The 15,161-nt window shown below is 40.4% G+C and overlaps 2 protein-coding genes across 2 annotated transcripts in view; one reads left to right on the forward strand and one right to left on the reverse strand.

Moving 5' to 3' along the window:
• Window positions 1–7,998, reverse strand: part of LOC147268054 (S-adenosylhomocysteine hydrolase-like protein 1) — a 10,510-nt gene extending 2,512 nt beyond the window's left edge. Inside the window, exons 1-12 of the mRNA XM_086199299.1 lie at window positions 7,498–7,998; window positions 5,061–5,172; window positions 4,734–4,877; window positions 4,253–4,353; window positions 3,871–3,973; window positions 2,923–3,017; window positions 2,556–2,662; window positions 2,364–2,480; window positions 1,463–1,526; window positions 510–598; window positions 245–315; window positions 36–130 (exon numbers count right to left, since the gene is read on the reverse strand). Of these exons, the coding sequence (XP_086055425.1) occupies window positions 36–130; window positions 245–315; window positions 510–598; window positions 1,463–1,526; window positions 2,364–2,480; window positions 2,556–2,662; window positions 2,923–3,017; window positions 3,871–3,973; window positions 4,253–4,353; window positions 4,734–4,877; window positions 5,061–5,172; window positions 7,498–7,677 (1,278 nt within the window). The 5' untranslated portion in view covers window positions 7,678–7,998. The remainder of the gene's footprint in view (window positions 1–35; window positions 131–244; window positions 316–509; window positions 599–1,462; window positions 1,527–2,363; window positions 2,481–2,555; window positions 2,663–2,922; window positions 3,018–3,870; window positions 3,974–4,252; window positions 4,354–4,733; window positions 4,878–5,060; window positions 5,173–7,497) is intronic.
• Window positions 7,999–9,179: 1,181 nt separating this feature from the next.
• On the forward strand, window positions 9,180–13,923 carry srsf3b (serine and arginine rich splicing factor 3b). Its single transcript, XM_086199300.1, has 6 exons — window positions 9,180–9,328; window positions 10,193–10,403; window positions 10,489–10,629; window positions 12,543–12,581; window positions 12,764–12,850; window positions 13,259–13,923. The coding sequence occupies exons 2-6, from the start codon at window positions 10,201–10,203 to the stop codon at window positions 13,284–13,286; spliced, it is 498 nt and encodes a 165-aa protein (XP_086055426.1). The 5' UTR covers window positions 9,180–9,328; window positions 10,193–10,200; the 3' UTR covers window positions 13,287–13,923.
• The last annotated feature ends 1,238 nt before the right edge of the window (window positions 13,924–15,161 follow it).

Consider the following 15,161-nt stretch of genomic DNA (forward strand, 5'->3'; position numbering starts at 1 on the left):
GCACATTAACTTTGAAATCATAATCACTAGTTTACCACATCGATCTCAGTGTTGGAGTGGCCCATGTTGCAGACAATCGAGCCATTTTTCATTCGGTCCAGCTGGTCTCTGGTCACCACGTTCTTGTTCCCTACAAGAGGACATAATCATCCACCATCAGACAGGAGAAGGCCACCCCTGAGTGACAGGCGGGGGGTCGAGGGGTATTTATTATGCCACATAGGTGTAGATTGGTTTAAGTTACCGGTGCATGTAATGATGACATCAACCTGGCGAATGACCTCATTCAGCTTGACCACTCTGAATCCATCCATGCTGTTTCACACACAAGAGAACGAAGCCTCATTCAGGACATCTGTCACTCACTGAGTCAATAAACAGCAAACCTGTTTTCCAGCTTGCATGGGAAGGGAAACAATTAGCTATCCATGATGCTGGTTTTCCAGTTCATATAGATTTGTCTTCTGCAGAATTCATCATGGAAATTAGCTCGGTTCTAGTTTCCTCACCAGGCCTGCAGGGCACAAATGGGATCAATCTCAGTGACATAGACGATGGCTCCCAGAGCTTTCAGGGCAGCACAGCAGCCTTTTCCAACCTATAAAGACACGATGATGTACCATGAAACCATAAAATGTAATAAAACAGACATATATTTTTGCAATAATAATAATAATAATAATAACAATAATAATAGTAATAATAATGGTGAATAATCAAAACGGAGTTCAACCCAGGAATACATTTTATTTTTGAACATCCAGTTTCCTTGTCACTAAGTCAGTGGAATTTTTTTTTGTAAAGATTTTTTGGGGGGTTATTTTATTTGATAGCTAAAGTGAAGAAATGACAGTAAAAGGAGAGGGAGAGGAGGGATAACATGCAGAATAGGACCCTGGGCCAGAATCAATCTCTGGTTCTCTGCGTGGCCTTGGCCAATGTGGTATGCACTTACAGTAACTGATGCGCCACCAGGGTGCCCCATGAGTAGAATTTTTGACTTGGTTTTGGATTGAATACCTGAAATAAGCTCAGTGGTTACATTCTAGCATTATCTTTTACATTGTCTGGTCAATAACTATTGTACTTGTAAATTTAAAAGTGTTTGTGTCTTGTAAAGATTACATTTACTCTTCAAAAATAAAATATATAATAAAAGCCAAACATAACATTCAAGTAGTCTCATTCACTTTTGTTTGCTCGCTATGCTAATTGGAGGTTGACCTACAAAATACATCATCCCTGCTACACTCCATGATGATGATATAATAAAACAGTCTTTACCCCCCCCCCCCCAAAAAAAACATGACAGTTCTCTTTACTGAAAAAAACAAACCTATTAATCAGAATGCTCAACATCAGTCTGTGACTTGTGTTTTTTAGCACTGGAATGAATCCTGAATATTTTAACAGCTATATAATGATTAAATGTGTCACGTTGGTGTCACAGAAGATATCTCACCTCACCGTACCCACACACAACCACCTGTTTGCCTCCGAACATGACATCTGTGGTTCTCTTCAAGCTAAAGAGGGTTGACACATAAAATTAGCACATTTGGTGGAAGTGAAAACATTGTCAGTTCATCACGTGTGAGATGATGTGTTCGTGGAAACAAAACTTTTTAATGTCGAGAAAAGGTGTTCTTTTTACAGTGACAGCAGTCAACAGATCATTTGTTTCCTTTAGTTCCCCGTGCAATACTTCCAGGGTCATAATTAATGATGGGACACCTGCTAGACAGCTTTGTTCCGAGGAGATCATTAATCGCAGGGAACAGCAATAAATTGGCAATAAAAGAGAGGGCATAGGGCACTGACCCAAGACAGTGTTGCTACTGGGAAAATGAATAGAAGGATAACATTTAAAAGCTCTCTTTTTCTCAGCGTGTCTCAGGATGAGTCTATATAAAAGCCTTTAATATATGTAGTTTTAGTTCCTTCCCCCACTCACATATGAGCTGCGGTTTGTCAGCTGATGACCCACTCAGGTGTGCAGGGAAAGTACTGTGACTAAAGCACATAACATCTTATAATCCCTAACATTGCTGGAATGACTCTGCTGTCAAATTATCAGAATAAGTGAGCGCACTTTGAGCTCATTCCAGACTCTCAGCCCTCCCACAGCAACAGCTGAGCCAAGGTTTTCCAGTTAGAGAGTGGACCGGCCTTTGATTTTTACTCTAGTCTTGACAGTTTGGGATGGTTTCGTTGAAACTACAGATCTTAATGTAAAACTGGCAAGTGTAGAGTAATTCTTCAGATAATAATAATATCAAATAAACAATATGTACAAATGTTTTACCGTAACTTAAATGCTCCGCCTCCAACTTATCAAATAGTTGATAGCCAGACTCACTCACCCGTCCAAGATGGACTCTCTGCAGCAGTACAGGTTGTCAAACTTCTGCTTTGTTACGGAATCGTTAACATTCATAGCTGGCACACATAGTTTCCCAGCTTTGGACAGCTGATACAATCTAGACAGAGAAGGTTTTTACTTCATGTGAGGGTATCGTGTTGTGGTGTAAGATATCCATGTAACAGAATCTTACCTATGAACACCAGTCACACTCTCTTCTACGATGCCCCTGATCTTTTTGAAGACATTTGGGTATTTCTTGTACATCCAGTGTGTCAAGTCCCCTCCATCGTCAAGGATCTAACAGAGAAGAGTAAAAACTCTTTCATTAACATGCAGTGAGTGTTAGTACATACAGATTTCAGACTGATTTTGTGTGGCTAATATTCATCTTGGCACACAACCAAAAGAAATATATTATGAGATTAAAATTCATGAGAATATTTATTGAGGAGACAGGTGTGTTGAGGAGAGCTTTCGGCCTTTATTTATACATGCATTTACATTCTTAAGAGCTGATTATCCTTAACTTAATGGTCTAAATAAATCTGATAACACACCATGTTGGGCTGCCAACCCTCAGTGTTGACACAGCGATCAATACACCACCAGAAGTCATCCTCAGACTCCCCCTTCCAGGCAAACACAGGCACACCTGAAATACAACACATATTTTACCACACAACGGCAGATCTACCCTCCCCCATACACCCCCGAAAAATGTGTTCTCATCAGTCAGCAGCAGCCTGTCTCATCATGAAGACCTGCTGTCCGATGGAAATAAAGGACATACTTACACGGTCACATAGCAACCACAGATAGCCGCTTAAAGCCTGTTCCTCCTCTAAATGTCAAATCTTCAATGTTCCCATTAACGCTGCAAGATGATTTTTTTCCCTTCTTTTTTAAATGTTAATTCAGCATTTCCCTAAATTATCCCCAATAAACGTTCACATGAAAAAGCACACTTGTTCTCATACGATAACACATTTATAATCATGTACAGGTATTCTGCCAGAAAACACCCAGCAGCCTGTCACCAAAATGGGATAAATGGTCCGGTTTAAAGGTCAGTCCAACCACAGAGGCCAAAGATGTCACTTCAGGGCCAAACAACTTTAATCCGCAGGTGGCTTAAGGAATGGGAACAATTCCTCATTGGTAAGATGCCACAACTGTGCACACACTGCACTGCTACATTCACAGCTAGCCCCCCATCACATACAATCACGTTCCAGTTGCTCACACAACCGTGCAGCTATTCTCACTTATAATTTAGGGAGTTTTCCACATGCATGACATATTTTTAAAAATGCATTTTTAATAAAATCTTGTGCTGAGGTGCTGTGCGGAGTCAACTTGGGGCTGCCAGGCTAACAATACACACATTTACTTTATTCAATAAGAATTTTTGGCACATTCAGAAAACCCTTGCCCCTCACTGGAAATAACTGAAGATACCGCGAAAAGATTGGACACAAATATTTTTCATCGCTGCTGCTGCTTACCTGTCTCTGAAAGGGCAGCAGCCACTTCATTCTGTGTGGAGTAAATGTTACATGCAGTCCAGCGGCACTGAGCTCCGAGAGCCACCAGAGTCTCAATCAGCACCTAAAACCAGAGTTAAACAAGGAAGAGCTCAAAAAGATGTTTATCTACTCGTGTCAACAGATAAAGAAAAGAACCATCAGGGTGGAAAATTCTTCCTTACACAACCAAATGTGAGTTGTTGTCATAACAGACAACTCCAGACACTATTTCAGACTCTAATGATATCAGTTGTTTTACATGTAATAAAACTACTTGACCTAAAACCCCAGTGTGATGAAGAGGCACTATCTCTCTGCAACATTTTCTTGGGTATTAAAGCTTATCAGAGAAGTGTCTTACAGCAGTCTGGGCTGTGATGTGAGTGCAGCCCACAATTTTGGCACCTGCCAATGGTTTCTCACTCTGCGCTCTCTTCCTGAGTGAGATCAGCGCGGACATATCTGAGAACAAACAGATATGAAGGAATGAGTGGGAAGGACAGATATAAGGGATGTAAAAAAGAAAAATTCTATGCATACAGACTCCAAACCACTTTTCATTAACATTCTAAAGTTTTTTTACATAGTAAGATCCATCCGTGGCTATTTCATTGCAAAAAGTTACGACAAAATCTATGTAGTATTCTGGGTTACATTTCACGAGTCATTTCCCTCCTTCATTTCCTCCAACCTCACATTTCCTGTTCGTCATTTAGAAACACTGTGTTTGCTATGGCTGACTAAACAAGTTGCTGCACCAAATGTCAAGGAAAACATGTTTGGTTCAGATGAGAGGAAGTCTGGTAATCACTGTGGAACTGATCAGATGGCGAGGGTCTCACCTTGCTCTGCAATCTCGATCTCACGTCTACCAAACTCAGCTTGTTTAATGCTCTTGACACAGAAGTCGCTGCTGCCCTTGGAGTTGACCTGCGTTTTGTCCCGTGGTGAGGTCTCATCATCAGAGCTGTCCGTATAGGAAGCAGCTGGAGAGGAAAACCAGGATTTCCAGGCATTAATAAGTAAATAAAGGGGTGAAGTAACATTTTAGGGAACTAAAATGATTTGAGTTGGAATCAAGATTGGATCACACATTGGTAAACACAAAATTTACAGACAAAAAGAATGGTCTACAGACCAGTAAAACACTGATGTGTACACCATCTTACCAGAGCTGTAGCTGTCTGTAGAGGACTGAGAGATGGAGCGGGACAGGGAGCGACGGCCTGCCTTGGTAGGGAACCTGCTGAACTCCTGCTTGTCCTCCACAAACTGGATTTGCTGATAAAAAAAAAGGTCACGTTAAAAGTTGTAAGTTGAGTTCTTCCATAGGAGGCATACAGTCTTACAAATGCACTGTTAGACGTAATCATTGCTAGAGAACCACTGACTGACCTGCAGCACATCTTATCTGATTGATTTCTTTAACATCTGACATTCTCAACTCTAAGATGTTGAGCATTACACTTGCATGTGGGGTGTATTGACAGTACCAGGGGATGCAGCAGATCTCTACACCTCAACACCTCAAAAGACTGGAATGTTTCATTTTGCCTGGTAAGATTTTACACAGTGTTTTGTGTGTGTGTGTGTGTGTGTGTGTGTGTGTGTGTGTGTGTGTGTGTGTGTGTGTGTGTGTGTGTGTGTGCCAAGATTAAAAGAAACATCTCGAGGAAATTGAGTGAGATTCCATTCCTGAGCCTCATACACTTCATCATCCAATGAGAGTCGGGATCTTAAGTCTGATCCAATCCATCTCTGGTTTCAAGGTGTAACCCTGATACTGAAACCTTCCACATACCAGTGAAAGTAACATAGCAACAAAGAACACAGTGAGGCTGTTTTCGAGAGATTTAGGTGACAAGACATCACATATTTTAGCCTGGAGAGGATGACAGGGTTTCCAGGGTCCCACAGCCTCACTGATAATGGGGTTTTAATCCGAAGAGAGCTCTTAACAGTTAAACCCTGTAATTACAGAGTGCTTAAAATAAACATTATCATCCAAAATTTCATTATTGCAAACAACACTAAATGACCCCAAGCGTCTTTCATCAGCTTTTTACATCCTGTAAAAAAAAAAAAAAAAAGGGTTTTCTCTTGACACACATCAAACAACACATACACTGGGACTGATACACCTATGGTTGGCCGATATGAGCCAATACTATCAGCCAGGCCAATATTTCAGGCAGGCTCTAATAATAACCACTCAGCACTCGTGGCAGTACTCATTTTGGAAATAATTAACTACAGCCTGGAAGCCTTGATAATATCACATTTAGTTTAGAATCTGTTCGCATATTTGAGATTTTGCCACTCAAATGAAACCTTTTTACCTGTTTTTTTTTTTTATAAATAATTTACTGGATCTTTCCTTTCATACAGTTTACTAACCACTTTTTTGGTTTGTTTCAAATACCTATCAAAGAGACAAACTAGTGAAAGCAACATCATTGGCTAATTCTCATGTATAATCATTTGTAAGCTTGTGTTCAAACATAGCCATGCACTCGTAATAATTAACTCTGGGATATAAACTCCTAACTAGTCTGTCATGTCACACTTAGACAAGAGCAAAGCAGTCTTGTGTAAAGAAATACATGTCATGCCTCAGTCACAATCAGTAACACTACTGCAGTATGTCCCAACTGGAAGATATTTATATCTTTCCCAAAAAAACAACAACACACTTTCTACCCAGTGAGTATGACTGACTTCATTCCAACAGCGCAACTCCATGCTCCCTTGCCAAATAAAGAAAACTGAATACTGTTCTATATAAGATTCATAACCTTCAAGTGGCTGCGATATTCTCCAACCAAAAAAAGAATGAGGATGTGAAACCAGGCTGGCAGGTTGACAATAGTGAAGTTTGGGCAGTTAGCAGACTTTGTGTTTGACAAAGACTCCTGGTCACACTTCAGCATGCAGCTTTATGTTTGCTTCTTGGAAAGAGACAATACCTCATTGATTTGTCCGCTCCAACTGCAGTCAAGTGTGCAAAAACTTGTAAAGCCCCATGATTTCACAGACCAACTCTTCCTTGTTCCTTGACACACTTAATAAGCATTACGTGGAACCAAGTCATTTTGCAGTTTCCTTAATTTGGGAAATTAGGTGACAGAAATTGTCAAATCTAAAAAAGAGCAATGGAACTATAACTAGTCACATGTCCTTAAGATGAGACATTTAATTTTGTGCACAATGCTCTCCTTTCTACTTAAAGATCTAGCTTGTCTAGTAGTTTTTTTAAACCCTTGAGTGTCTTGTTACATACGCAAATTTCACACAATCTTAATATAATTTCAATTTGCCTGTCTCTACATTTGCTTCATTCACTAGTTTCTTGCAACATAAACAAAGTCAAAGCTTTTATTAACTGTTGATATGAAGTAATAGGGTTGCTTTGTGTCTTCTTATGAACAATGGTATATTTGATGAGGTTAACATGGATTTCCCACCCGTAGAAGCCCCGCGGATTACACAAAGTGAAATCACAAATAAAGTTATTCATTTAGCTAAAATATTAACCAATATGCTGTGCGACGTGACTTTTTATATTTAGGATTTTTTTTTTTTTTAAAGGCTAAGGTCCAGTCTTACCTTTTTCACTGGCTTGTGTGTGGGCACGGCGCTGAAGACGGGCGACAGCTCTCCCATGTTCATCTCAGTGTTCTTGCTTACGGTCATAGCTGAGTATTTTTCCGCCACGTTTTCACTCTCTTTTACCTCTTTGCTTGCCTGTTTCAGTTCTAACTTCGCCTCCCCGGCCGCCTCGGACATGTTGACGGCGGTTGTCAGTCGTTACCTGGACAGCAGCGGGGACACAAGTCCTCTCTCGACTTGTCACGCTAGAGGAGGCGAACGTCAACGATGTCCTCGCGCTGCTAGCTGGCTACTCTTCAACAGCGAGCGGTGGCGAGCTTTTCTGTTTAGGAATATGTGAAAATTTGAAAATAAATAATTGAGTAACTCGTTATATACATACGATTTGAATTGGCGGTAAATATATAAATATATTTTGATATATGGTGTTGTATTCTCTAGAGCGCAGCCGTGTTGTTGCCCAGCTGTCACCTGGCTGAGTTAGTTTGTGGGTGGTGACTACAGGCTGAGGGGGCGTTGTTTTTTTACGATGCATTCAATGAAAGTGGGATACTATGAAACACCCATCGGGAACAAACAAGATAACGATGAGTAACTGCGTGTTTGATAGTGTTTGTATTTATTTATCCTTCAAAATACTAGCATAGTACTCAAATTCAATGTGATGTGATCGGCGCTTTTCTATAATGGTTAATTATTCTTATAATCGTTATGATTATTGTTCATTTAGTTCTCACTCGACCAAATGTAAACGGGAAAAAATCCCGATTCCAAACCCAAGGAAGTATTATGAAGTGTACACTTTTGACAGTTGAGTATTCACTAAAAAGGAATTATGTAAGGTGATTTTCAACCGATCAAACCGTGATTCCAGAAAGCAATCCCAATTTAAGAATAAAATTCATATTTTCCATTTTGATTAATTAAAAAAACATGTTTTCTGTCACCTACTTGTATTCTAAATAGTTTTAATTCCTTATTTAAATCTGCAGGTCCCCAATTTCTTGTGACATAAACAAGGTCAAATGTTTTATTTACTGTTAATATAAAGTTGATGGCGACAAAACCCAACCTAACAGATGGCTGAACAATTGGCTTACCTTTTTCAGGTTGCCTGAAATCCGACATAAAATGAATAATGAGTTTCTTCTACATCTTCTTGATGCTATTTATGCATAGATTTTGATAGCCGGATAATCTTTATGTCGTTATTTTTCATGACACACTTCAGACGCACTGCAGAAAATTCATCTGGTTTATGCATTGCATTTGAGAGATATAACGTGTATTGTTCACATTCACACTTTGGAATATAATTTCGGGGTTTTTTTCTCTTCGTCAGACTCGATTTAGAAATAGCAACAGACAGCAAGCAGTTCAGTTTTTTTTTTATTGCGATGCCTAAAAATCCTATTTAATTTAGCATGCTCTCTTTTTTTGTGACAGCAATGTCAACATTTCTATTATCAAGCACACAGTGTGACCTTAGAGTTCATTGTCTTGCGCACCCCCCTTTCTGGTCCAGGTCGTCATTGTAAAAGGGAACGTCATATCAAAAACAATGTAGATAAAAGTACAATTTAAAAAATAAAAAAAGTCAAACAAACTTGAATCAAGTAGGTCTTAGCAACATCCGGGACCTCAGTCGTGAGCTATGAGAGTTTTGTTGGAAAACGAGACCGAGAAACCAACATTGACCCCGCCCTCCCGGGACCACTCGTTTACTTTGGCCAAACGGGTCTTCCGCCTCGCCATTTTCCATCGACGTCGAAGAGGAGAGTCAGTCGGAGAAAGGCGTATTAAAGAAGTTTAGGATTAAACAAAAACGGTGAGAGTGGAACTAAATGCTTTTATGTGAAATCGTATTTGAACTTAACATGTATGTGCCGGTTAGCTCAGTAATTAGAACATAACTCGCGTGTCATTTATTGTTGGGTTTTTTCAGATCGTTGCAGTAGCTGCAGCCTAACACAAGGCCCCGAAAACGAGTCAGCCATTTTATCTGCCGTTGATCTGTCGTTAGCCATTAGCTTGCTTTAGCTTCAAATCGTCGATACAAAGACTTGAAATGATAATATAGCGTAAATGATACACGATAGATAAGCGACAGTAGTTGGGGTTCAAAATGTTTTAGTAAATAATGTTTTTGGGTTAGCATTAGCCTACCGTTGTGATGAGCTAATGTTACCATGAACCGCGAATCTCAAAGAAAGGTCTGCTCAGGTTAACGTAAAATACGTTTAATAATAGTCTTCGAAATTGGTATATGGTGCTTTTGCGTTTATGTCGAATGTGCACTTATAAGATGTATTTCTATGTGTGTTTTAGATGTCGCGTGAAGTAGTAGGAAATTAAGGTGGAAGTGGTGGGGTAAGCTAGAGATAAAACCGGTGCCTTTTGAACAGGAATCAGCGGGACTTGACGGAAATTTAAGCTCATTTTCACACCCCCAGTTATTTGGATTGTTATTTTAAGGTTTTTAACTAAAATCTTGAGAGAAATTTTGCACGTGCCTCAGAAGCTTTAGGCTCTGGTTCCTTTCACGTATCGTTTAGGAGGAGCCCTGAAGCCGCTAGGGTCCATGTAAATGCATTGTAAAATTGAAGTAGTGCTGCTGCTGATGCGTTATACCGCTTCTGCTGTGTGATTTCAGGGAATTTTCACGACCATTTCCAATTGTTCTCTTTTTCAGATCCAGACATGCACCGTGACTGTCCTCTTGACTGTAAGGTCTATGTTGGGAATTTGGGCAACAATGGAAACAAGACTGAGCTGGAAAGGTCATTTGGTTACTATGGCCCTCTTCGTAGTGTTTGGGTTGCAAGGAACCCCCCAGGCTTTGCCTTTGTAGAATTTGAAGATCCCAGAGATGCAACTGATGCTGTTCGGGAGCTTGATGGAAGGTAGGAAGCAATCACAACAATATGAAGAGGATGTAGAGCAAAGTGGTCAATTTTAACAATTAATAACGACTGCTTTTGTTTCTAGGACATTGTGTGGTTGTCGGGTGCGAGTAGAGCTGTCCAATGGTGAGAAGCGCAGCCGCACCCGCGGTGCCCCCCCTTCATGGAGCAGGCGACCTCGAGACAGAGATGATTACAGGCGCCGAAGCCCCCCACCTAGGCGCAGGTGACTCAAATGAATGTTTTTTTTAGTGTCCAGTTGAGACCAACATTTGATTTATTTTGATGATAAATCCTGTTCTGTAACTTACTATTTTCATTCTCTTATCCACAGTATATTTCTAAATTAGAGCTAATGCTTGTTATCTTTTGTGCCGAGAATGCATTTGTGATTGTTGCTCTATGTAAAGCTTGCAGTATCATCTTCATTGACATTATTTGTCATTGTATGTAGGGAGCCAAACAGATAAGTATTCAGAATCCAAAAATGAATCGTGACCTGGGAATATGATAGGGAATAGGGATAGGGAAACTTCTCTATTGCAAAAGTAATTTTTAATCTGGCCTGCAAGACTTGACTTATGCTTCAGGGTGTAATTCTTCTCTTGAAGTGTACTCTGTTGTTCACTTTCAAAATAGTAATATGCTTTAAAATTGGCAAACTTAGAAAAGGGAAGTAGGGTTGAGTAATTCCTGTGTCAAAAATGTAATTTGTATAAGAATTTTGGGGGATGAAAGTGCCAAATGTGATGCATTTTTCCTTTTGTTTGAGGATGCTTTTTATTTTTCATCTATATTAATAAGAATGAAACCCGTTGCAGAGCCACCACCATGCCTCTTCTCACCACCCTCTGAGTCAATCAACTAGTCCTCTTTCAGCATCATGTGACTGCTGACCATCGTGCCCCACCAATCAGCTTGGCTGGTGCTGTCACATGACCCAGGCATGGCCAGTCGTCAGGTTGCACCAGCCCATTGGTTCCTCATCATGCCGTTCTCAACCTCCTCCTCCTCCTCCTTCAACCTTAACCCAAACGGCAGCGGCCCACCTCACATTCCCGACCAATCAGCGTATTACGTTCTCAAATGTCTACAACCTACCAACAGCAGCCTTCGGCTAACCAATTAAAGCAGGAAAAAAGCCACAGCCAGCCCCCATCTGCCTGCCACCTTATCACCTTGCAGCATCTGGCCAGTCCTATTCAGCCAATTCTACCTACCCAGCCGACAGTCTGCCTCCTTTTCGTCATATCTAGCTTGTTGAAAACCAAAAATACTAGTAAGTTTTCCTGCTTCATTCAGTACTCTGCTGATTAAGTTTTGAAATTGAAGAGACAGCTGCTTTACAGAGTTTTTTTTATTATTATTATAATTTACTCATAAATAAGTGTGTCATTTTGTCCTCACCCATTACTGTAATTCCTGGGTCCAAAAGGGGGAATGGTCCACCATCAAATGTCTGGCACTTGACATGTCAAGAGGTTTCAGTTCTTGATAATCATCTGATAAATCCCGGGCTCTGACCACAATTCTGAACTGTCATGAATCAAATGCCCCTCCCCTCTGAAAATATAAAAATGTTTTTGCTGTTTGGATGGCTTTTAACAGATTATAGCCTGGATACATCTCCAGATTTACCCCCAGTAAATTGATTTTCTTACCATCTCTCCATTGACAATGCAGTGGACCAGATTGATACAGATTACCTTTGGGTGTTGTGCAGTTATTGTATCTTGATATTGTAAAAAGTCTTTAAAGCTAGGCCAGTGACAAAGCACTAGTTCATTCACATAAACATCTTACTCTACAATTTGAATTCTAGTTAAACTCCACTGGTTAATGTGCTGTAACAATATATTCTTTGTAATAACACAATTGGCTAGCTGATGCAACGGAAAGACATGAAGCACATGTTTGTAGAGTGCCCTAGGTCATTCCTAAACACCTTCCATCTTTATGTACAAGGTCCATTGCTCACAACATAAATTTTCTTGAGGGGAAAAGAACAACATCTGTTTCTGAGATAGAGGAAGGACTTTGTTGAAGGGGCCCCTAATACAAAAAGGATTAGGGAGAAGGTCTACGGGTGGCTGATGTGTCAGTCCAGGCTCTTAACATCTTCCTGTTCTCCCTGCGCAGATCCCCACGCAGGAGGAGTTTCAGCCGCAGTCGCAGCAGGTACGTCGTTCAATAACTTGAATGTGTGGGACTCGTTTGTTTTCAGGTTGGATATGGTCAAACGGTCACAATAACAAAGACGTTACTGATTATATTCTCAGGTGGTCTAATCAAGTGATTGATAAATCCAGCATGCTATGTAGTGAGTGTCTGCGTTTAATGGGCTGGTGTTGTTTCTGCAGGTCTTTCTCAAGAGACAGGAGGAGGGAGAGGTCCCTCTCTCGGGACAGGAACCACAAACCTTCGAGGTCCTTCTCTCGATCAAGGAGGTACGGACATCTAAACGAGCATTTAATCACTTTAATTGACGAATCCGCAGCGGAGAACATTGATGGAACATTGCGCTGCTTTTAGGCCCCATCCAGATGAATGTGAGGGAAATGTCACAGCAAATAAAAACTCCCATTAATTGTGAAGTGCAGCGATTCAATTGCAGGTGTTGAATGTCGTGATCACTCAGGCCTGAATATAAAGAAGCCATGCAAATATGAAGCAATCTGGTAGCCTACAAGTTAGCATTTGATTCGCTGGTCCAGCTGCGCCAGAGGCCTGGTTGCAGTAACTCGCTGCTCCTGAACAAAATTACAACAGCTAACAGGTGGAGGTAACTGCAGATGTTGCTGCAACATTGTTTGGATGAATTACTGATGAAGTGATTGTCTTGTTTCCCTCCACAGTCGCTCCAGATCCAATGACAGAAAATAGAAGGGCATCTGTCAGGTGTAAAGGGAGTTGAAGAAAACGGTTGTTCCGTTTCATATGATGGACATCATCTTGGCCGTATGGTCTTTTTTTTTTGGCGTTGTCTGGGTTTGTTTTTTTTTTTATCATTCAAACATTTTAGTCCCCCCTTCTCTTAAGAAAATTTCAAAGACATTGAGTGGGTGTGTACAGCCATGATGCCTCACATAAGCCACGTCCGTCATGTTGCTCCTGAAAAGGTCGTGCCACCCAGCATTCCAGTCCACCAGTGATCCCTTCAAGAGCTTCTTTTTGTTCATGAATGTTCCGTGTAGTTTGACCCATAGTGACACCTCTTCATTTTAAATGTGTAAACACCAATTTTTTTTTTAAAGAAGGAAAGATTGTGACATGAAAGGAGCTTCCTCCTTTTAATTGTCTGTCTGTTGAGCCAACTGATATTCAACATGCAGCTTTTCTTCATACTGAAGGTTTCCATCTGTGAACAGCTGGCTCAAACAAAGGCCTAGTGACTCAACATGGAAACCGCTGGCATCACTGAAAAAAAAGTGTAACACCAGTCAATTTTTTTGACTATTTTTCTTTTTCTTTGATACTATGTAAAACTGTCTTTCAATTAAACATTATTGTTGTTTAAAAATGCGTTGCATGTATTTACTGTTTATTTCACTCCGGGAATGATTAAAGTAAATCTGAACCAATCATGCAAAGATGCACTAAGCCGCGGGAGGGCGCTGCTGCAGCATCAACCTGACCCTGCTGAGGTCCTGTCACATCTCTTATTACTGCAAAGTGGCTTTACAATCAGGTTAGGATTAATGTTGTTCTTTGCCACTCATACAAATGGCCGGATTAGTAAAATACAAAATTTGCTGTGAAATACGAAAGTCAACTCCGTCTAGTGTGAGCAGTGTAGCGCAACTGATCCACGCCTCCTGGGGGTGCTGTCGAGCCTTGAATGGGACGGTCAGCGATGAAACAACGGCTGTAGGTTCAGTCAGAGAAAGATACCGTCGCCTTAAACTATTCGCCCAAGTTATTTTTCAAGTTTCAGAAAAAAACGAGACAACATGAATTGATTTAGGCAAAAAAAAAAACAATGACTGGCAGTAAGTTTTAGAAGATACTTATTTCTAAATTTTCTTCTTTAATAAATGTAGATTTACAATTGACTCCCGAATTAAATAGAATAATTGGATAGAAACGACCGTAAATCTGTCGTGTAATGAGGAATGCGCTCAGTGGAGGATTTTTTTTTACCTCTTGACTTAACTTGGATTTCTAATTCTATTTAAAATTTGCAATTTGGCAGACTGAGATTAAAATTTTGTTCTCGGTGTTAAAACTTCGTCAAAATAGGATTCACACTCGCTTTACGGAGGAGCGGTTTGACGCCTCTGACTGAGGCAGGTGTATTCAGAAACGCCGTGTCCCGGGTCATTTCCCTCCTTGGTGTCCGGAATGGAGCTGTTGTGTACACCGGTTGGGTGCGAGTTTAACCCTTTCCCCAGGAAAGATAAGCGATAAGAGCCAAATAATAGTGTCTTTGTGCCACTGATAAAGAGCCTGTGTATCTTTGTCTGTGGATAAACCCAGACCACTTTGGGAGTTTTACAAGACGGTCTCAGTATTAGTGACACACAAAGTAGTAGTTTATAGTAAATCTTCCATTCATTAAGTTTACTATCAGGGTTTTTTCGTTTTGAGAGGTGTTTTTTTTTTTTTCATTTTAAGTGTAGAACTAAATGCTATTCACTTCTACTGAGATGTGACCTTGTAACAAATAATGTTGGACTTAATTAATTAAGCATTTAATTGGGTTTGGTCATCTTTTATCTCTGCTGTTCGCTCACATACAAACACACGCGCGCGGTCAGA

Source organism: Aulostomus chinensis, chromosome 3 (genome assembly GCF_037954235.1).
Source record: "Aulostomus chinensis isolate RoL2024-O1b breed Wild chromosome 3, RoL_Achi_v1.0, whole genome shotgun sequence".
NCBI classification, from domain to species: Eukaryota; Metazoa; Chordata; class Actinopteri; order Syngnathiformes; family Aulostomidae; genus Aulostomus; species Aulostomus chinensis.